Source organism: Monodelphis domestica, chromosome 7 (assembly GCF_027887165.1).
Source record: "Monodelphis domestica isolate mMonDom1 chromosome 7, mMonDom1.pri, whole genome shotgun sequence".
Taxonomy (NCBI): Eukaryota; Metazoa; Chordata; class Mammalia; order Didelphimorphia; family Didelphidae; genus Monodelphis; species Monodelphis domestica.
The window spans coordinates 214,053,462-214,076,299 of NC_077233.1; the positions used below are offsets into that span (position 1 = coordinate 214,053,462).

The window sequence follows — 22,838 nt, forward strand, 5'->3', positions numbered from 1 at the left end:
ACAGGAACTATTTGAATACAACTACAAAACACTATCCACCCAATTAAAACTAGATCTAAATAATTGGAAAAACATTAATTGCTCATAGGTATGACAAGCTAATATAATAAAAATGACAATCCTACCCAAACTAATTTACTTATTTAGTGCCATACCCATTAAATTACCAAGAAACTTTTTTTTTAATGAATTAGAAAAAACTATAACAAAGTTCATTTGGAAGCACAAAAAATCAAGAATATCAAGGGAAATATTGAAAAAAATGTGAAGGAAGGTTACCTAGCAGTACCAGACCTCAAACTATACCATAAAGAAATGGTCATCAAAACAATATGGTACTGGCTAAGAGACGGAAGGGAGGATCAGTGGAATAGACTTGGGGTAAGTGACCTAAGCAAGATAGTCTATGATAAACCCAAAGATCCCAACTTTGGGGACAAAAATCCACTATTTGACAAAAACTCCTGGGAAAATTGGAAAACAGTATGGGAGAGATTCAGTTTAGATCAACATCTAACACACTATACCAAGTTAAACTCAGAATGGGTGAATGACTTGAATATAAAGAAGGAAACTACAAATAAATTAAGTGAACACAGAATAGTATACTTGTTAGATTTTTGGGAAACGAAAAATTTTAAGACCAAAAAAGAGTTAGAAAAAAAATCAGAAAATATAAAATAAATAATTTTGATTACATTAAATTAAAAAGGTTTTGTACAAAAAAAAAACAATGCAACTAAAAATAGAAGAGAAGCAATAAATTGGGGAAAAATCTTCATAACAAAAAACTCTGACAAAGGTCTAATTACTCAAATTTATAAAAAGCTTTATCAATTTTACAAAAAATCAAGGCACCCCCCAATTGATAAATGGGCAAGGGACATGAATAGGCAATTTTCAGATAAAGAAATCAAAACTATCAATAAACATGTGAAAAATGTTCTAAATCTCTTGTAATCAGAGAAATGCAAATCAAAACAACTCTGAGGTACCACCACACTCCTAGCAGATTGGCTAACATGATGGCAAAGGAAAGTAACAAATGTTGGAGGGCATGCAACAAAATTGGGACATTAATGTGGTGGAGTTTTGAATTGATCCAACCATTGTGGAAGGCAATTTGTATCTATGCCCAAAGGGAGCTAAAAAACTGCCTACCCTTTTATCCAGCCATACCACTGCTGGGTTTGTACCCCAAAGAGATAATAAGGAAAAAGATTCGTACAAGAATATTCATAATTGTTCTCTTTGTGGTGGCAAAAAATTGGAAAATGAGGGGATGCCCTTCAATTGGGGTATGGCTCAAAAAATTGCGGTATATGTTAGTGATGGAATACTATTGTGCTCAAAGAAACAATGAACTGGAGGAATTCCATATGATCTGGAATGACCTCCAGGAATTGATGCAGAGTGAAAGGAGCAGAACCAGGAGAACATTGTATACAAGACACTGTGGTACAATCGAACATAATGGACTTCTATACTAGCAGTAATGCAATGATCCATGACAATTCTGAAGGACTTATGAGAAAAAAAAACGCTATCCTCATTCAGAGGAAAAACAGTGGGAGTAGAAACACAGAAGAAAAACAACTGCTTGATCACATGGGTTGATGGGGATATGATTGGGGTTATAAACCCTAAATGATCACCCTAGTTCAAATATCAATAATATGGAAATAGGTCTTGACCAATAACATATGTAAAACCCAGTGGGATTGTGTATTGGTTATGGGAGGGGCTCCAGGGGAGGGTAGGGAAAGAACATGATTTTTGCAATCCTGGAAAAATACTCTCAATTAATAAATTTAATAAAATTTTAAAAATGCTTCCACAAAAGATTAGACAAATAGTATATACACTTAGTGTAAATCTTAAAATTTATCAGACTTGTGAATCTTAAAATCTCTCAGACTCTGCCTTAGAAAGTTAAGGTTAGGACCATTCCCCATTTTAAAACAATGAAGGGACTTTGGTCAGGAAGGTGGGAATTCTAACATTACTCTATCCATACTTAAGCATACTTTAGGGGAAGATAAAGTTGTAAACTCCTTACTGAACAATGAAAAGTACTTAACCCATACTTAAAGTAAAGCTAAAACCCTTAAGCTGGGTCTATTTTTAGATCTAATACAAAAAGGTGCTAAGTACCTATGAAGGTCAAATTAATCACTAAAAGTTCAAGCAAGCTTAGCAAGAGGTGTGAGGTTTTAGTCTACTCAGGTGTGAATTACTCAAAAGTTTAGTCTACTCAGGTGTGAATTACTCAAAAGTTTAGTCTACTCAGGTGTGAATTAAGAATGGTCAGTCCTATGAAAACATCTACTGTGATTGGTAGATGTGAAAATTTAGGGGAGGTGACATAAGGAGAAAATTCTCTTTAAAAGGAGGTCAGAAGGCCTCTGAATGGAAATTCAGCTTAGGAAGCTGAATTGGAGGGGCTGTCTCTCGGTGGCTGAACTTAGTTGAATTCCTGATCTAAACTGGAGGGTCTCTCTGAACACTAGAGTTTTGCTTGGAAAAGATCTTGTGGTGAGTGGATTAAAGACTGGCTGGTCTCTCTTAGGGCTTAGGCCTAGGCCATGTTGGCCTAGGCCATTCATACTATATTTTTCTCTCTCTCTCCTTTTTCTTAATTCCTTTATTTGTATTAATTAAATCTCCATAAAACCCAGATGACTTGGGTAATTCATATTTGGGAAATTTTCCCATGATGACCACTTTATTTTGATATAAAATCAAGACACTAAAAATTATCTTTATGCTTTTGGCTATTCAAAGTCTTGAAACCATATTTTTGCGGTCACAGTTTAAGGCAACAATTCTTTTAACTGTAACATTAGGCTAGGAAGATGGGTAGGAGCCATTTGCTGAGGGGCTTTGAATGCCAGGCTAATAAATGTGTATTTTATTCAGTAGGCACTAGATATCCATGGAAGATTCTGAGTAAAGGAAGCAACAGGACCAAACCAATTACATTGGGAAGATTAATATAGCAAGATGAAGTGAAGGAGGCACTGTCAACGAGAGACTGTGAGCATAGAGATTAGCTAGGAGGCTATTCCACTTGTTAGGTTAGGGGTAATGAAAATGGTGGCAGTGTGAATGGGAGAGAGACAGAGGGATATGAGAGATACTATTATTGCATAAGCCTTCTTAAAGTATGTCTTTTACCATATCACTCCCTTGCACAAAAATCTATGATCTGAACTATTTGTATTTACACTATATATGTTGTATGTATTTATCTGTGCACATTTACTTCTCATTCCCCAAGAAACCTAGACCTTCCCAAGCATCTTTATACACCCTCTGCTCCTTTAAAATAGATCTCCTTAGCATCCTTGCAATAACATCCTCATTCCTCCTTTGTGTCTTGGCTCATGCTACTCCTTTATTTCCTCTTCCCCATTATAAAAATGTTTTCAGTCCAGCTCAAGTTCCATATCTATGAAGCTTTGCCTAGCCTTTATCTAGCCTCTTATGATCTCCCCCTTCTCAAAACCACTACTATAATTAAAATAATTGCTGCATAATTTAACACATTCCCTCTGTCCCCACTACTTTTTCATGTCAGTCCAGTTTTGGACCAAAAGAAAAGCTCCTAGTTAAGTGATGGAAAGAATGATCAAATCAGAGAACCTGTGAGATGGAAGAGACTTGAGGTTAGAGTCCAATCTGTACCTGATAGAAATCCCATTTATAGTAAATGACTATCAAGCCTTGTGATTAGAAAATACACTCAGTACTTAGACTGCTAATTTAACTTTTGACCAACTCTGTCAGGAAGTTTTTTATTTACACTAAGTAAAAAAATTCCTCCTTATGAATCCTGCCTGTACTTTCTCCTTTTGTTCTTTGAGAATCAAATAAAATAAATTTGATCTCTCTTCTTCATCATAGTCCTTCAAATACTTGAAAATAGGGATCATATGTCCCTTTAGCCCTTTTCTCCAGGGTAAAAATTCCCATTTCCTTCCTAGAGATCCTTGTAAGACCGTGTTCAGATCTCCCTCAACTCTGTTCACCTTCCTCTGGCTGGGCTCCAGTTTGTCAATGTCCTTCCTTAAAGTCTGGTATCTGGATAAGAACATAACCCTGTCACAGTCAAAAGAGTGGTTGCCTTAAACTGTGACCACGAAAATATGGTTTCAAGACTTTGAATAGCCAAAACTGTAAAGATAATTTTTAGTGTCTTGGTTTTATATTAAAAATAAAGTGGTTGCATGGGAAAATTCCTAAATATTAAATATGCCCAAGTCAGCTGGGTTTTATGGAGATTTTAAATTAATATAAATAAAGGAATTATGGAAAAGAGAAAGAGACAGAGTAAGTGGAAATAATAGGAAGGCTAGGCCTTTCTTTTTAAGAGAGAAACTAAGTCAGTCTTTTATCAACTCACCACAAGATCCTTCCAAGCAAAACTCTAGTGTTCAGAGACCCAGCTACTCCAACTAGTCCAAGCTCCAACTCAGCTATCAAAGCTGAACTAACCCCAGAACCCTCCAGCTCCTTCCTTTTAAAGAAAAATTTCTCGTATGTCACCTCCCCTAAATTTCTACGTCTACCAATCACAGTAAACATTTTCCAAAGGACTGACCATTCTTAATTCACACCCAAGTAGACTAATCTTGTCCTTTGTAAGCTGCCTGATTAATTTGATCTTCATAGGTACTTAGCACCCCTTTGTATTAGATCTAAAAATAGGCCTATCTTAAGGGTTCTTGCTTCACTTTAAGTATGGGTTGGGGACTTTTCGTTGTTCAATCAGGAGTTTACAACTTTATCTTCCCCTAAAGTATGCCTAAGTATGGGTGGAGTAATGTTAGAGTTCCCACATTCCTGACCAAAGTCCCTTCTTGAAAAATAAGGGGATAGCAGCCTTAACCAAAAATGTTCTAAGGTAGAGTCTGAGAATTTTTAAGATTGACAAGTCTGAGAAATTTTAAGATTCACAACCCTGAGCAAGTCACTCAACCACTTTCTGCCTTAGTTTCCTCATTTCTATAATGTGGTTAATGGACCTATCTCTCAGTGCTGGTGGGAGGAAAAAATGAAATAATATTTGTAAAGAACTTTGCAAACCTTAAAGTGCAATAAAAATGCTAGCTATTGGTGTTACTAATTGTTGTTGTTGTTATTATTGTTATTATTATTATTTTGTCTATACCAGAACATCTAACACAATGCTAATGACTGAATTTGCCTACGTCTAAAAATAAATTTGACTAAGGGCAAATAAACATAGAAAACAGTTTGTTTCTTCAAGATACTTACAATCATTTCCATGAAATCCACTAAAACAAATATTCATTCAATTATATTTATATTCAGCTTTGTGTACATATGTATACAGATATTCCTATATATATTGATATATCACCTATATGGTATTAAGTACTAAGCTATTAGGAAGATTTTTTAAAAAGCAAGTACTATATAAACCATGATCTCTGCCCCATTTTGTTTTTCAGCCATTTTTAAATCAAGTCCAACTCTTCATGAGACCATTGAGGTTTTATTGGCAAGATATTAAAGTGATTTGCTATTTCCTTTTCCAGCTCATTTCACAGATAAAGAAATTGAGGTAAACAGGGTTTAGTGACTTGTCCAGGGTCAAAAAGCTAGTTAAGTATTTGAGGTTAAGTTTGATCTCATGAAGATGAGTCTTCTTGAATCCAAGCCAGGCACTCTATCCACTGTACCACCTAGCTGACCCTATAAAAGCTTGAGTTTTGTCAGGAAGAAATGACCTACCAAAATAAAACACACCGATCAACAATATACTGTGCCTTATTAGACAATAAAGACTTTTAAAATTGAAATGGATGCAAAGAAACACACAATTGCCAGAATGAATATTTAAATAATAAAGATGATATCAACCATTTTCTCAAAAACCTTCGATGTTTTCCCATATAAATTTTTTTTTAAACATTTTTAAACTTGACATCCATGGTCTTCTATTTTATAACCCCAATCTCTCCTTTGATTTTATTCCTATTCATTTATATGGTTTAAGATAGTTCTTAGAACCACCTTCAGTATCAGGCTTTTCCTGGTTGAACCACCTTCAATATCAGGCTTTTCCTGGTCTCACTAGCTGCTAGAACCTGTCCCCCTTTTCCCTATCCCCAGGTCACCCTGTATCTCTTTGGTATGAATTTGACATATACCCATACGTATATTGTGTCCCCTTTGAAATGTATGCTTCCTAATGGTAGGGACCATTTTCTTTTGTCTTTATATCTCCATTAGATCTATTTGTGTGTGTGTGTGTGTGTGTGTATCTGGAATAATACCTGGAGTATAGTGAGAGGGAGAAGATAAGAGAGTATTATTTAAGTGTTCACTTTGCTAAGCATTTTATTAATATTATCCCCTTTGATTCTCAATACCTACTTGGTAGGTGCTATTTTATTACCCTTATTATAGAATCAGGTCTTCTTGACTCTACGCCCAATGTACTATTTATTGTGTCACCTAGCACATAGTATGAAGTTAATAGATGCTTTGGTGACTTACTGATTCTTTCATTTCATCCAAACTATTTCAGTTCTTGAATAGGCTTCATGCTTTTCTACTTGTACTACGTAGCTCATATAATTTCTTTTAGACAACTCTTCCTGAATTTTACCAGGAATCCTTTAGAATGCCTCCCCTGATTATCTCAGGCCACTCCACTCCCTCACCTGAATTCCTTTAGCATTTACTGCCTGTAATACTCACTTAGATCTGATCATTTCATACTAGTTATCTGTATGCAATCAGGTAGTGGATAGAGTGCCCTGCCTGGGGTCAGGAAAACTCATCTTCCTGAGTTCAAATCTGAACTCAAACACTTACTAGTTGTGTGACCCTGGGCAAGTTACTTTACCCTGATTGCCTCAATTTCTTCATTTGTAAAATGAACTGGAGAAGAAAATGGTAAGCCACTCCAGTAAATAAGCCTCAAATGGAGTCACAAAGAGTGGGACACAAGAAAGTGTCTCTGCCTTATGTCTTGAGGTAAATCAGGGTGTTAGTGGCTAAATTTGATGGATTATATGAGCTTGGGTAGGGAAAATTTTACATCTTTATTTCAATATAATTGATTTCTTTTGTAATCTATTCTATTTTATGCATTTAAAAAGATTCTGACAAGGGGTTCATTGGCTTTATCAGACTGCCAAAGGGGTCAAGCAAGAACTCCTAAAGTAAAACATAAGTGCTTTGAAAGCAGGGAACATAGTATTGCTTACTGGAGACAACATAAATATTTAGCAGTTGGATATGTACTCATAAAGATATTGAATATTTAGAATTAAATATCATTATTTATAACAATCATAAAATTTAAATGGCATGATGTATTCCAATTTTAATAATAATAAAAATACTTAAGGGCAAACCCTTTTTATTTTAAATGATATACATCTCAAAGACCAAATTTGTACTATCTACATCTTAGTGGTTAAACCTGTGATTTTTGTCCACATGCATCATGCAACTCAGGTAGCCTATAAAAATAAAACTAAGAGGCAGGGATTATTAAACATTAAGGGAGATTACACCGTAGCGGGTACAAAATATTGCTTTTCCCAGGTTCTGACAGTTAAATGTTTTTTATTGACAGGTAGAGTAAGCATTTGTCCTAGTTCTACCCCATTAGGAAATTGACAACAGTCTCTCTTCCACCAAATTAAACTGTCTGTCTTGAAACATGAACCTCGAGGTTTTCAACATGAAGTCCAAAGCACACAATTAGTCTGTTTGATTTCAGAGGGCTTGACTACAGGCACCACATTTGGGACTTTTTTCAGACAGTTATACAAAAGGGTGAGATTATTTATATCCCCAAGCACATCGCTAATTGAATTAGGTTTCCAGTGTCTCTGGTCCAAAACAATCATATGATTTAAGTTTGGGTAATGAGGTAGTTGTTTATAAAAAAAGGTTGTGACACTTCTGAGCACCATGTTATGAGAATATCAAGGTCCTTAGGGGACTTCAGTGGGTTGGGCCCCAGCAATTCCTTTCTGTAGATATTGAGCAATTTCAGTTGAAATGACTATAGCTTCCAACATGACCTCACTCGAAGAGAGTCAGAAGTCATGAGCTCTGTCTGAATAGTTCAAAGCATGAGCAGAAATGTGTGAAGACAAGGTTCAGCTGTTTTGGTTGGATTCTTTTTTTTATTTTTGCCTCCCACAAATTCCCTGAGGGACTTAAGCAAGGCATTGAATCACAGTGTTAATGCTGGAAGAGGCTTTTCGGATCATCTAGTCAAACTACTGATTTTTATGGAAGAGACAACTGAGGCTCAGAGAGATGGAGAGGGTTATCCCAGGTCACAGAGCAATTTAAAGCCTGAGTCAGAACACTTCCATATAGGCCATGTCTTTCAAATACAAATACAATGCTCTTTATGCTACATCAAATTATAATACAAACTAACAGGAACAAAAGAAGAAAAGAGCAGCTAGATAGTACAATGGATAGCCTTTTGTCAGAAAGACTCATGTTTATGAGTTCAAATCCAGTTTCAGACACTTAATACCTGTGCAAATCACATAACCCTGTTTGCCTCAATTTCCTCATATGTCAAATGGTCTGGAGAAGGAAATAGCAAACCACTCTAGCATCTTTGCCAAGAGAACCCCAAATAGGATCACCAGACAGCTGGCCATAACTGAAAAGCAACAGCTAGAAGAAAAAGGATGGTTTCAAAGAATCGTCCTTTAGGTCATAGGCTCAGAGAATCCCAGACTTTTTAACCCAGAAAGGACATTAGAGGTGATTCTATCTAGTAGGGGAGCAAACCATTTTAATTTCCTAATTTTGTGAAACATGGACCATGATCTCTGTCCTGACTATCTCAATTAATTGTTATTAGATTTAAAGAGAAAATGTATGGGGACTTGCCCTGGAAATTCTAAAGCACCACATAAATATTCTGCTTTATGCATCGTGGTGGGAAAAAAAAGATTTGTGGTCTGGTGGCCAACTTTCTGGTGATGACCTACTCTGAATAAAGCTGGGCTCAGAGAGCTCTCTGGCGCTGGGGCCATACCTCAAAGCTTTGCCAGCTTGGTAGCTTGCATGGCACTGACCTAACCTTCAAGAACACTAGGTCACCTTTACACCATAATGAGGTAACAGAGGAAGATTTTCCCATGAAATTTCATCATTATCATCCTCCTCCTCAGTTTCCCACCAAGGATTGTAGCGTGGTGAGTACAGAGAACAAGAGACTCTCACTTGAGAAGGGTTAGAGGGTCTTAAGTAATGAATAAGGAAGCAGCCTGAGAGCCAAGATAACCTGGGTTCATATTTCATCTCTGATACATGCTACCTACAATACCCTGAGCAAGTATCTTAACATTTCAGTGCCCCAGATAACAACAAGCCATCTGTATCATTAAAGAGAGTTCTCTGTGCTAGTGAAATCGCAAGTCCAGCCACCTCAAAAGAGAGGAAAAGAAAGAACACAAAGAGTGAGGTGGCAACATAGTGCTTGGGGTCTGGAAGAGAGATGTTCATGTATGAAGTCATATAACTCATTTCTCTACAATTCCTTATATGGATGTGAATTGATTTTATGCATCATATTAAAGATTATATGGCTCACAAATGTTTTCCTGATTATTTAGAATTTTGTATTCTCTAAAGGCTAAGTTAACAATAGCAACCAAAAAAATGCCTGAAAACACATAGCAGGCAGTAAGTACTATATAAAAGCCAATTTTTTTTATCATTTTCACAAACCCCTGTACCATACTTCCCCCTACTCCCATCACCTACTACAATGGCACTGAACTTAGAGGGAGGATCACAGGGTCATAGCTAATTGAAAGGGTCTTTCAGAGGCCATATTATATAATCCAACACCTTCATTTTTTAAAAGGATAAATTGAGTCTCAGGGAGGTGAGGGTGATCTGCTCAAATTACAGAGTGATGAAGGCAGAATTTAAACCCAGTCTTCTGACTCCAGAGTCAGTAAATTTTGCCCTATATTTTGATGCCATTCTAGGATACATGTTAACCAAATAAATTGCTTAACCTAAAGTGGTCCATTTGACATTTGTAGGCATTGCCCTTGGAAGGTGATTACCAACATGACCAAGTCACTTTGACTCCTGTGAAGCTTTGTGTTACCTTTCAATAACATGGGCTGTGGGCCTCATGGCTGATGGATGAAGAGTAAGTTTGCCATTCGCCCCTTGGCAGTTCTCGGATCTGCACTGTGAAAATACCGTATTGGTGATGACCCATCACTGCCGGGGACCCACTGGAGTTGTAGGCTCCGAGAGGTCACTTCTGACTGAGGAATCAGAAGATGTCTGGGTGGTGCTGGCCGATCTGAAATGAAACCAAAGAATGGCTGAGGCACAAATCCAGAAATCCTTGATCTTGAAACCTTATCTGAAATTAACCTATTCTTCAGGTAACAACTAGCTTATTCTGCATCGTCCAATAAAAGTCATTTTTGACAGTACAGATATAAATGAGAGCTTACTAAAAATGTTTGCTAGTTTCACATGAAACACAGATGCCTTCATGCAACCATCCTTACAACTGAGTCTAGAAAGATTCCAGCTCTGATGCTGAAATACTGTGATTGGAAAACACCTGCTTCTTCCTAGAAACACTCTATTCTCAACACAGACAAGCCAGTTACTGGTGGAAAACAGAAGAGAATCAATAAAAGATTTAGCCAACAGCACCCAGGGACATCAACTACAAGTGACTTTGAGTGACATCTGAGACTGTAGGAGGCCTGTCTGTACTTCTAATCACCTTACAGTTTTTTAAAAACTCTTCCCCCCCCCTTTTAAATTTCTTTCCTTCTTTCTTTCTTTCTTTCCTTCCTTCCTTCTTTCCTTCCTTCCTTCCTTCCTTCCTGCCTTCCTTCCTTCCTTCCTTCCTTCCTTCCTTCCTTCCTTCCTTCCTTCCTTCCTTCCTTCCTTCCTTCCTTCCTTCCTTCCTCCTTCCTTCCTTCCTTCCTTCCTTCCTTTCTTTCTTTCTTTCTTTCTTTCTTTCTTTCTTTCTTTCTTTCTTTCTTTCTTTCTTTCTTTCTTTCTTTCTTTCTTCTTTCTTTCTTTCTTTCTTTCTTTCTTTCTTTCTTTCTTCTTTCTTTCTTTCTTTCTTTCTTTCTTTCTTCTTTCTTTTCTTTCTTCCTCCCCTCCTCCCCTCCTCCCCTCCTTCCTTCCTTCCTTCCTTCCTTCCTTCCTTTCCTTCCTTCCTTCCTTCCTTCCTTCCTTCCTTCCTTCCTTCCTTCCTTCCTTTCCTTCCTTCCTTCCTTCCTTCCTTCCTTCCTTCCTTCCTTCCTTCCTTCCTTCCTTCCTTCCTTCCTTCCTTCCTTCCTTCCTTCCTTCCTTCCTTCCTTCCTTCCTTCCTTCCTTCCTTCCTTCCTTCCTTCCTTCCTTCCTTCCTTCCTTCCTTCCTTCCTTCCTTCCTTCCTTCCTTCCTTCCTTCCTTCCTTCCTTCTCTGACTAAAGTATAATTATTTCATAGCATTAACTTTTCTTCAACTTTCTTGATCTGTACCTAAAGTCAATGTTCGTATGGAGTTCTCTGGGGTATTGGTGTATTACACAATCTCTCTGAAGATGGAGAATGGGCATGCAGGTGCTGTAGATGCCAGGACATGGTTTCTGAATATAGATCTGTTCTCCTGTCACCATGTCTCCTCACCCCATCGATTTCAATAGAGAAACTCAATAGAGTGAGGAATAATTGTTTAATTGTTTATCATGAAGATTATTGATTCTGATTAAAATGGGTGGCATGTAATAAAGCAGCAATTGATTGTCGACACCACAGTGACTTGTCTGGGATAAGCTATTCGATTCAACTTAATCAGCACTTGTTTCCATAAGCACACACCTCACCCAACCTGATTTCTCTGAAGCACTGTCGGTATTAATAGCATTTCATTCTCTCCTTTCCCCCCTTTTGAAAATGCTTACTTTCTGGCTTGGTACACCTATCAGATTTTCTCCAGTTGAACCACAAGGGCTGAAAGAATTATATGCTGGAGCCAGAAAAATTCCTTAACATTACGAGGAGATATTAGGGGGGCTATAACTGTGTGAGCCACCACTCTGTTCTATCAGTAATGGGCAAGTGTTTATGGATTAGGACACATTGAAAAGAGCCTTAATGTTAATACTTAACATTCAGATATTATTCATTTTAATGAACTCAAATTTGACTTTAACCCTTTGGTAAAACTCCAATCCCATGCTCTTGATATGGTTTTAATTTTTTCCTTCCCTAATAGATTTCTACAAAAAATGCTGAGTACTTAAAGTGGTGTGTACCAACTCTCAGAAAGACAATGAGTTCTAAACCCATGGAAGCGGCATTTAGTTGTATGCCAATAGAAAGTTTAGTTCCAACATTTTGGGGTTCTTGCTTATGAGAGAAATGTAGCTATGGATAAGTTCCAAAGAAGATACACTATTTAGAGCAAGACTTTCATGCTTAACCTACTCCCAAATGCTCAAATAACTGAAAAGCAATACTATTAGCACAATGTCTACATAGGAATTATGTTCTGTGGCTAAAGTGTAATCAGTGATAATATACAAGTAACTTTTAAAAATAGACAGAGGATGTTAAAGTAGACCCAATTAATGGGCCAATGAAAAACTGTCCTTGAAAAATCATGAGATATATTATAGAGATAACTTGGAAGGTAATTATGGAACATTTATGTCCTTGAATTTGCAATATAATATACACAATAGGTTGTGTGAATTCCCTTTTCCTTGTAATTCATTCAACATCAAAATTAAAAACTTTTGACTTTTACAATGATGATGAACTCTAAATAATTCATTTTTTGTTATTGTCTTATTTATCATTGTCCTTTTGAAGGACAGGAAATTTGTCAGCATGTTGATCCCTCATTTAAAATACTTTTTTCTTTTTTTAAATTTCAAATATATTTTAGCATTTACTGTGTACTTACTATGTACATTAAATGGAAACAAAAGAGGCTTAAGATACAATTAAGATACAATTCCTGCTTTCAAGGAACTTGAGCTTTATTTGCAGAACAATATTTATAGCAGTTCTTTTTGTGGTGGCAAAGAATTGAAAACTGAGAGTATATTCATCAGCTGGAAAATGGATAGACACATGGCATATAATTGTAATGGAATACTTTTGTACTATGAGAAATGACAAACAAGGTGATTTCAGAAAAACTTGGAAAGACTCATGAACTGATGTAAAGTGAAGTAAGCAGAATCAGGAGAACAGTGTATACAGTAACAGCAATATTGTGTGATGATCAACTGTGAATGCCTTAGCTATTCTCAGAAAAACAATGATTCAGGACAATTCCAAAGGACTCATGATAAAAAATGCTATTAATCACTAGAGAGAGAATTGATAGAATCTGAATGCAGATTGAAGCATATTTTTTTTACTTTATTTTCTTCTTGAGTTTTTTTGTTTGTTTTTTTTTGGTACAGGTGATATGTCTTTGTTCATAATATGATGAGTATGGACATATTTATTGCATGATAGTATACATATATCCTATATCAAATTGTTTACTGTCTCAGGGAGTAGGGAGGCAAAAGAAGGAAGGAAAGGATTTGGATAGCAAAATGTCAGAAAACAAATGTTAAAAATTGTTTCTACATGTAACTAGGGGAGAATACAATAAAATATTACTGGAGGGGAAATAAAAGAAACTAGGGTCTTGTTGAAGAAAGAAGAATTATAGTCCAGAAACTATACAGAGAACAATATAAAAAAAGAACACAAGTAGGAGATTAGGAAGAAAGGGGGGGCTATCAGGATGGGCTAGAATTGCTTGGAGCAAGTGAAACTAGCAAGATGGGTAGGATTTGGATGACTAAAGAGGAAGGCAGAGAGACAGTGAGGGGTGAATATGGACATGGACAAAGAATGAGCAGTGTGTTCAAGGGACAGTTAGGAGATAGGCCTGGCTGAAGAAAAGTTAGGGATGGGGAACAGGAAGCAGTTGGAGAGAAAAGAAAGAAGGGATAGATGAAGAAGGACCTTAATCCAGCCAGGATGAGGAATTTGGGTTTGGAGGCACTTAAGCAAAACCAAAACAAAATAAAACAACAACACCAAAAAAAAATCAACAATTATTTTACTGGGTGCAGCATAAATTAACTTTAGGGATTAGGACTGAGGAGATGACACAGATAAGGAAATTCTTTCAATAGATGCAGGGTAGCACTTTCTCTGTGATTTATAGTCTTAAGAGTCTTGCCTAGGGCATCTCTGAGAGTTTAAGTGACTTGCCTAGGATTACATGACTAGTATATGTCAGAAACAGTACCTGAATCCAAGTCTTAGAGACTCTGAGGACAGCTCTCTATCTGACTCAGGGAATGGGGAAAGAGGAAAAAGATGGAAAGGATTTAAACTGCAAAATGTCAGAAAACAATCAAACTTAATATTAGTTCTACCCAAATGATTATATGAAGGGGTGACTTAGAGTACTGTGAATACAATTTTAATTTTCATATAGTTAGGACAGGAGGAGGACCAAAAGGCCTTAAACCTGAACATTTTCAGAACCTGAAAAGGAAGTTCCTTTTTAAAGAATATATCTTACTTTTTAATATAGGCATATTCTGTAGTTTTTTTTTCTTTTGAAACCTAAGATCTGGGGGCTGGAAACTCTAGTGATGCTTGAATTTGACCTCAGCATCTCCTGTTGCCTTTTGAGTATAATGGGTTTGGTGCATTCTTCCTTAACCGTATTATAGCTTAGAGTGTAAATGAGATCTATATTGATTCACTCATCCTTTTAGATTGTCTACCTAAATATTATTTTATAAAATCTATTTGGTCATTGGTTGTAACTGGAAATCTTGAACTCTAATAGTAAGAAGTCTTCATTTTAAAATAGTTGGCAAGCTGAAAGTTGATGACTGAGATGAAAGGGACAGGTAAGGGTTAATATCCTCATTGCACTCTATTAGAGAGTTCTAGTTCATTCTCATTCACAGGATTACAGCAGTGTTGGAAACAGACAACAGAAACCTGCTTACAGCTTTCTATAACATTTCACTTAAGAAAGATCAGCATTGAAAGAAATAGGCAGACCAGTTGACCTACAGGGGTCAGACTGTACTGATACTTTGAGGGGAGTATATTAAATCCAGGAAGCAATGGCAGGACATTAGGGGTTGGGATGGAACAGAGCCACAAATAAAGCCTTTTGGCAGGAGTTTAGTCTGAGGAGGCTACAGTTTGTTGACTGCTACTAGGCCCTTGTTTGTCATTGTTGGTCAACCTGTGGGTCATGAAAACTTGAATGAGAAGACAACTGAATGAAAAGGCCTAACTTAGGTGGTAGTTAGAATCATAGATATATTAAAATATGGTGTAATAAAGAGAGTTAAAGATTGAATGAATTTAGGAAAGGAAAATATAAGTCTTGCATAGGTATTCTGTTGATGACTTTGGAATATGATCTTATAAGTCTTACCTCTTTTTTCAGTTGTGATGACTGTGGCTTCCAAAGGTTCTCCCCATCCTTGTCTTGTCTTTGCTGATGCCCTGAAGATGTATGCTGACTCTGGAGTAAGATCTGTGGCAGTGAATTGCCTGACAGTAGAGCCAACTTCAACAGTGGTAAATTTGTTGGGGCTGCTAGTTGCAACACGATATGCAATCTGATAACCTAGATGTACATTAGCCAAGGTAAAAAGAGCAGAAGAAAAGATTTAGCTTTGTTGTATACTCTTTCAGTGAAGGATAATGCTAGATTCCTAGTGCATCTTAATTACTTATTTATTGGGAAGCCAAACAAAACCATTTTTTGACCCCCAACATCTCACAAGCGTTAAAAGGGAAATTACATACACAGTGATGAATGGCAGGGCCTTTTGAGCACTAATCCACCATGAAACTTGTTTCACTCTTCATCCTTCACAGGAACGAGATGTGAAAACAGTTTCATCTTTCCCGAGTACATTGGTACGCTGAGAGAATGCCACAAGGACCAGCAGAGTTCATACAATTGTTTTTGACAGGGTGAGTCAGTACAGAGAAACTAATCTCCTTTTCCATACCAACACCATCACCCCTGCCTGTCAACACATACACACCCTTGCCGGGCTGGGGAGCAGAACACCATGCTGCTAGACGAGGCTTTAAAATATGCAGTACCCTGACTGCTTAGAGAGTATAGCACCCCGGATATCCACACCACATATCCAGTTGACTCTCACATCTGTTATTCATAGTTACTCTCTTTCATCTTCCCTGTCTGCCCATGGATACCCAGCTTCCCAAAGCTGTAATTGATGGCACACACATTTCTATTTCTTTATGTCAAAAAAAAAAAAGCTTTCCAGGATCTTCTGTTCTTTCCCAAGTTGTGGCACTTCAGGCAACTCTGATCTGGGCTGAGGGGATACAGGATGGCAAGTTTTTCTATGAATAATATCCCTCTTGCCAATGAGCAGGAATATGTTTATTAGTCAGTCTGGTGAGGACTCTCTATAGGCTCTAAACTTCTCTAGTAAAAGTAATTTGATTATTAAGAGTTGTTGGCCTATCAGATATTATTACTCAGATCCCTTCAACCAGACCATCTCAAAATTTCCTACACTAGCCCTAAGGATAAAATGTCAACTTTTCAATTTTTTTGCCACCAATAATGCCAGATGTTTGTTGTGTTTTTGAGCTTGCCATGAACTTGTGGTCCAAATGTTAAATTCTCAGACTGACTGAAGTGATAATGGGCCAGGGCCTTGGTTCCTCTGAAATAAACAAAATCCAAATTTTTTAATACCTTAATTTCTTCTTGAGAACTGGTAAAGGGAAGAAAAATCAAGCCCAAGCCAGCCTAGCTTTGTCTTCCCCAGGTTTTATTAATACACAGCTCATCCTTTGAACTACAAAGGCATCTTCAGAGTTTCAAGGCTGAACTCCTAATGTCTATTCTGACTTGAATACTCACCTCTCCATACTGCAACTTATAAGCACAAAAAACTAAGAGTTTTATAGATGAATATCATAGGCCTTCTAAGGGAGAGGTGAGGGAGGAAAGAGAGACTGGGTAAGAAAAGTTGTCAACCAAAGAGCAGAGCTAACACCTGGGGTGAGCATTGGTTATGGGGTTAGAAAGTGAAAACTGGAGACTGGTGAAATGGAAGTGGTTCTTGTAGTAACGAAAGAAGTGGATTGGTAATAAATGGTTAAGGCACTTTATGTCTTAAGTATCAGGTCTAATGTACTTCATTGAAACACCATAGCATCAGTGTCAGAAAGAAAATGAGAGAAATAGCCAGAGTCCTTCAGAACAAGAGGCTGAATAAATTAATCAGAATAGTGCAGGACATAACAAAGACAAAAGGGCTCTTTTGAAACCTGCATAAGGCAATTCCTGAGTAGTCAAAGATATACAAATCCCTCTAACAGAAAATGGATGAAATATTTGGAGAAGGAAATGGAAGGAAATGAAATGAGTTTAGGGATATGCATTACCAGGAACAGACCAGGGACAACCATGTAAAAGATAAACAAAGAGATTAGGCAAAGGGTCCTTCTGTTTCTTATGTGTGTGTATTTGTGTATATATATGTTTGTGTGATGGTGACAAGAGATGGTCATTTTCTTTTTCCTATAAGCAAGATTTGAGAAAGAAAAAGATCCATGAACTATCAGAGAATAAACTCCTATTGTGCCCAACTTTCTAGAGAGAACAGGCAACATCTATCATTGATCCATGCTGTACTTACTATGCTAGACAATTACTGTTTAGTTAATCCCTTGGTTTTATACCAGCAAGAAGGCCAAGAAATGTGGGAGGGGGGCCATTGACAAAAAGACCTTGATTGTGCCTCCCCAGGGATTGATAGTTTAGTTAATGCATGGAGAGGTAAAGACCTTGGGCATTAACCCCAGACTAAACCAGACTAGGAAGCAATTGGCAAACACAGACACATACATGTCATGGGAAGAAAAACATCAAAGGAAATGTCATACAATATTCATAATCATCTTATTACAATAGTAACTGCTTTGGATCTATCTATCTATCTATCTATCTATCTATCTATCTATCTATATATATATATAAATTTCTGCATCTGCACTGTACCGATTGCATTAAGCCAGGCACATGATAGGGTTTCTACAATATGGTTTTCAATCAGTCAAGGAAGTTCAGCCTAGCTATCCATAACAAAAAACCAAAGTAGATAAAGAATGTTTGTGGCATGTAATTATGACATGTAGTTTTGCTGGGCAACCCATTTAGAATATCCACTTTGAATAGGCAGTAATGCTGAACAATGAGCTGGGGCAGGCATTGAATAGGAGAAGGTGGTCAAATTTTCCCATCTGGGAAACCACACATGTATTTCAACAATACCAAGTGTTGGTTTCAGGAAAAGGCCATCTTTTAATCACCAGTATTCTTCCAGTGAAGTACTGCATGGAATAGAGCACCAAGATCTCAGAAGAACCCCAACTGTGGGTAACAAAGAAAATTGTACAGTTAGTATAAGCTACCTGGCACAAGACAGGTACATTTTTTGTGTACCAGAAATTATATAAACCACACCATGGAGAAAATGCTTCTGTTACTATTGAAATAAAGTGTAGGAGTTAACTGGATAATAACTAAGGTCTCTTTCCTTTCTTAGTTCTTTGCAGGACTAAAAATGGAGATGTACCTGTTACACAATGAAAGTGAGAGATAACAGAAAGGCAGTCTAATTGCTTCATCAGTATGCATGAAATAGCAAAAGGAAGAAATAAACCCAGTATTTTGGATTTAAGGGATTTAGTTAAGAACCATCCAAGGATAGGAAGACATAGGTAGATGACAGTTTCCCCCAGAGAGGGAGAACCCATATCTATGAGATCATGGATCCTTTGAAGCATCATTGCATATATTACCACCTGTGAAGAGCAGAGTTTAAGTGGATTCCAGATGGCAGTCATTATGTTCTGAATGGGTGCCTTTCCATTTTGTGTCAGTGTCCTTTTGCTTTTATAACATATATTATAATAAAGTTAATGGCAGCTGGCAGTAGTAGGAGACTTAGTGCTAGTATAGACTATAGATCTGACCTCCACATAATTACCATAGTTGGTATTTCCCATATGTCATGGTAGCGGTCATCATTTAATGGCTAGACAAATTATAAAGGGCAAGAACTGGGAAGGTGCCAATGGCCTGGGTGGATATTGGAACCAAAGAAAGAGAAAGAAGACAAAAGGAACTGGAGCTATTTAGCCTGGAGGGGAAAAATAAAAATGAAAATACCCTCTGGTGGACATGGAAGTCGTCTGCCAATATCTGAAGATCTGTCATTTGGAAGAGCGATCAGATGCATTTTGTGTAGCTTCAAAAGAGAGGACTAGAAGACACATTCAATAATTCAATAAAATATTCATTCAACTAAACCAAATTTGAACAAGGGGTTGATATTGCAAGAAGATGGATTTTAATCCTATTTTCTTTGACCCATTTTTAGGAATCCAGTAGTGGAGATTTTTGTCCAGGTTGTTGACAGCTTCTGAGGTCTCTTCCAGAGTCTTTGAACTACAATGAAGAGGCTGTGTGTATGTGTGTGTGTGTGTGTGTGTGTGTGTGTGTGTGTGTTTAGGTAAAGAGGCTAAGAGGCTGGTCTAGGAAAAGCCAGTGGGAGTGCATAGTCCAACTGTAAGGAAGAGAATTACTGCCCATGAGACAGTCCAGGAGAAGAGAGAATAGAATCAGGACTTCAGGAGACTCCCAGGCTGAGAGACTATAGAAAGATTAAGGGTGTGGAAGCTCACTTAGCCTGATGGAGAAAAGAAAATTAAACCTTAAAACCCAGAAAGGCTTCTTTGAGGTGGTCATTGTACCTAAAGCCAAGGTACTTTTCCCAGTAGAAGAGGATAAAAAAGCTCCCTGTGAAGAAATCCCTAACTCCAAGACCTCCCAGCAATGTTTCTAAAAGAAAAGGAAACAAGATCCCAGGAGATTCTGGTCTAGCTCCAGAAACTCTGTCTTCCTAGTGATGGAGACTTAGTAGACACATTAAGAAACAAATTATATGGCTTCTGGTATGGGGGCAATACCTGATACTCTTAGAGAGATCTAGACTCAGGAGAGGAAAGAATATTTGAAGAAGGGTGAGGAAGTCCTGCCTCTGTGAGGATAGAAGGATTGAACCAAGCAGCTGAAGGAAGTGGCCCAGAGTTCTTTCCCATGTCCTCAGGAGTAGCTTCTTAGAGACCAGGATGCAGAGGTTCCACAGCCCGGAGCTGGAATTCAGGTAAGGTACGTGCCTATGGCCATGAAGAACTTGACCTTTACTGATGAGAAAAATGGAAGCATCTGAATTCCAGGCAGAAAGAACTCTACAAGGATATGTTGTGGAAAAACTAGGATCATGTAAGCACTCTTAGAATCTCTGTTATGAAGCTGAATCTCCTTGTCTTGATTGCTACCAGCATAGAGATGAAGGATGGGTGACTCTGCTTGGCTAAAGAAGAGAAGATACTGGTAGGGACAAAACCAGACTTTGGAAAGAAGATCCATAATGAGAATTCTCAAGAGAGGACTCTAAGATGGAGATCCACAAGCTACCAACTCAATTTGAGCCCAGGAAAAAATACAAAAGTAGAGTGCAAGGACTGAGTTTATAAGTAATATCCAGTCCACACCCCACCCCATGTCTCTTTTGTTCCCCAGACAAATCTTATGGGTATTGCTATACCAGGAAAACTCTCAACTGTAAAAAAGAGAAAAGAATGTTTTCAAACCAAAAGAAGCCTGTCCCAGGAGAGGGAGGATCTTGATGAATGGGAGTAGTAGCCTTTACTGGAAAAACCCTCATACCCCCCCCCCATAATGCCAAAAATTACTGATGAAAGAGCAATGGAAAAAAAGCATCCATTATGTGTCCACTTAGGTTTCACCAAAGAACACATACAAGAGAGGAATCAGTTAAACACCCTGGCTGTGAGCAAGATTCTAGCCAAAGGACCAACTTTAACTTCCATCAGAGAGTCCACATAGGGGAGAAGCCCTATATCTTTGTTTATTATGGGAAAGGGTTTAACCACCACTTCTTGCTCCATATCCATAGGCAAAACCACATGAAAGAAAAACCACATAAATATGAAATGTGGAAAAGGTTTCAGCCATTCCTTCCACACACACACTTCCATCCATGAGGTGACACAGGAGAAAAGCTCTGCAAGTTTCTTATCTGGGGGAATGCTTTTCAAACCCCCAGTTCTATGAGACAGTCAAGAAGGAATCAATGTCTTCTAAGAACCCAGAGTGACACCTGGGAACCTCGGGGCCACATATATCATTAATTTGCAACCCTTCATTAAACACCTGCTGCATTAGGTGATAAGAATGCAAAATTAGAAGGATAATGGGTCTTGCTGTAAAGAAGCTTATAGCAAAATGGTATTGAGGTAAAATGATGTAGTATGAGGTTATACATATATATAATATGCATATTATATATATACATACATATATATGTATATATATATATATATATATATAAATATATATATATATATAATGTCCTTCTGTCAATACCAGTTCAAGGCTAGGCAGTTAGGCAAAGGACTAGGCAATTAAGTTAAGTGATTTGACCAGGGTCACATAGCTAGAAAGTATTGAGGCTAGATTTGAACCCAGGTCCTCTTGATTTCAGTACTGACATTCTAAGGGCTTGCTCTCTTTCTAAGTTAGAGAACCTGAGTCTAAAAACCAGTTTAGCTATGTACTCCCTACTCAGGCAAGTCATCTGCTTCCTCTGACCCTCAGTCTTCTCATTTAAAAAAGGAAGGGGTTGGCCAAAAAGTCAGTGTACTCAAGTGGAAAGAGGGCTGTAGTTGAAGTCAAAGAACCCCATTTAAAATCTTGGCACATACTAATTTTGTGACTTTAAGTCAATTACCCTCTCTCTTAGTTTATCATCTGGAAAATTTAGAGAGTGGATCCCAGTTATTAGTCTAAGGATCCAGTGTTTGGCAAAGCAGTTTAGCAGAAACTATGCATATATTAACATCTCACACCAGAGTCCAAAATAAATTTCCAATGGATATACAACTTAGATATAAAAAGTGACACCATAAGCAAGATAGAGGAGTAAGAAAGAAATTACATTTACCTATAGATATAGAAAGAGGTCCTGAAAAAATAAGGGAACAAAGAAGAAAGAATGGCTAATTTTGATTATAGTATTTAAAATTTAAAAAGTTTTTACACAAACTGAACCAGAGCAGTTAAAGTAAGAACAGCAACTTGTGAGTGGTAAATATTTGCAGAACATTTTTCTGAAAAGTTTCATTATCAAGATATATAAGGAATATAAGGAACTGATTGCGGGTTATAAGAATAAAGTTTATTCCTTAGTATATAAATGGTCAAAAGATATGACTAGGCAGTTTTCAAAAGAAGAAATTCAAGTCATCATTAAACATATTTAAAAAATTTTTCCACTGACTAAAAAATTACAGAAATGCAAATTGAGGCAACTCTGAGTCACCAGCTCATATTTCTCAGATTGGCAAAGATGACAAAAAAGGTGTTTGAATTGGAATATGAGCATGATAGAATATTATTGTTTCATAAACAATGATGAAATGGTCAGTTTCCTAGGAAACTGAAGATTCTAGGTACTGATGCAAAGTAAAGTGAGCAAAACAATTTATATGATAACGTTATAAAGAAAAACAATGTTGAAAGACTTAGAACCCTGATTGATTCAATGACCAACCATGATTCTAGAGGATGCATTCAACCCATGCGAGGTGATGAACTCAAAATGTAGGATAAGTCAGAGTTTTTGGACATGGCCAATAAAATATATGGCTTGAT

General features: G+C 37.3%; 1 protein-coding gene across 1 annotated transcript in view; it reads right to left on the reverse strand.

Annotated features, from left to right (window-relative positions):
* The window catches only part of SDK1 (sidekick cell adhesion molecule 1), a 1,320,044-nt gene that overhangs the window by 160,753 nt on the left and 1,136,453 nt on the right, over window positions 1-22,838 (reverse strand). The window contains 4 exon segments of the mRNA XM_007498416.3: window positions 10,142-10,161; window positions 10,163-10,234; window positions 10,236-10,345; window positions 15,474-15,668. Coding sequence (XP_007498478.2) covers window positions 10,142-10,161; window positions 10,163-10,234; window positions 10,236-10,345; window positions 15,474-15,668 — 397 coding nt within the window.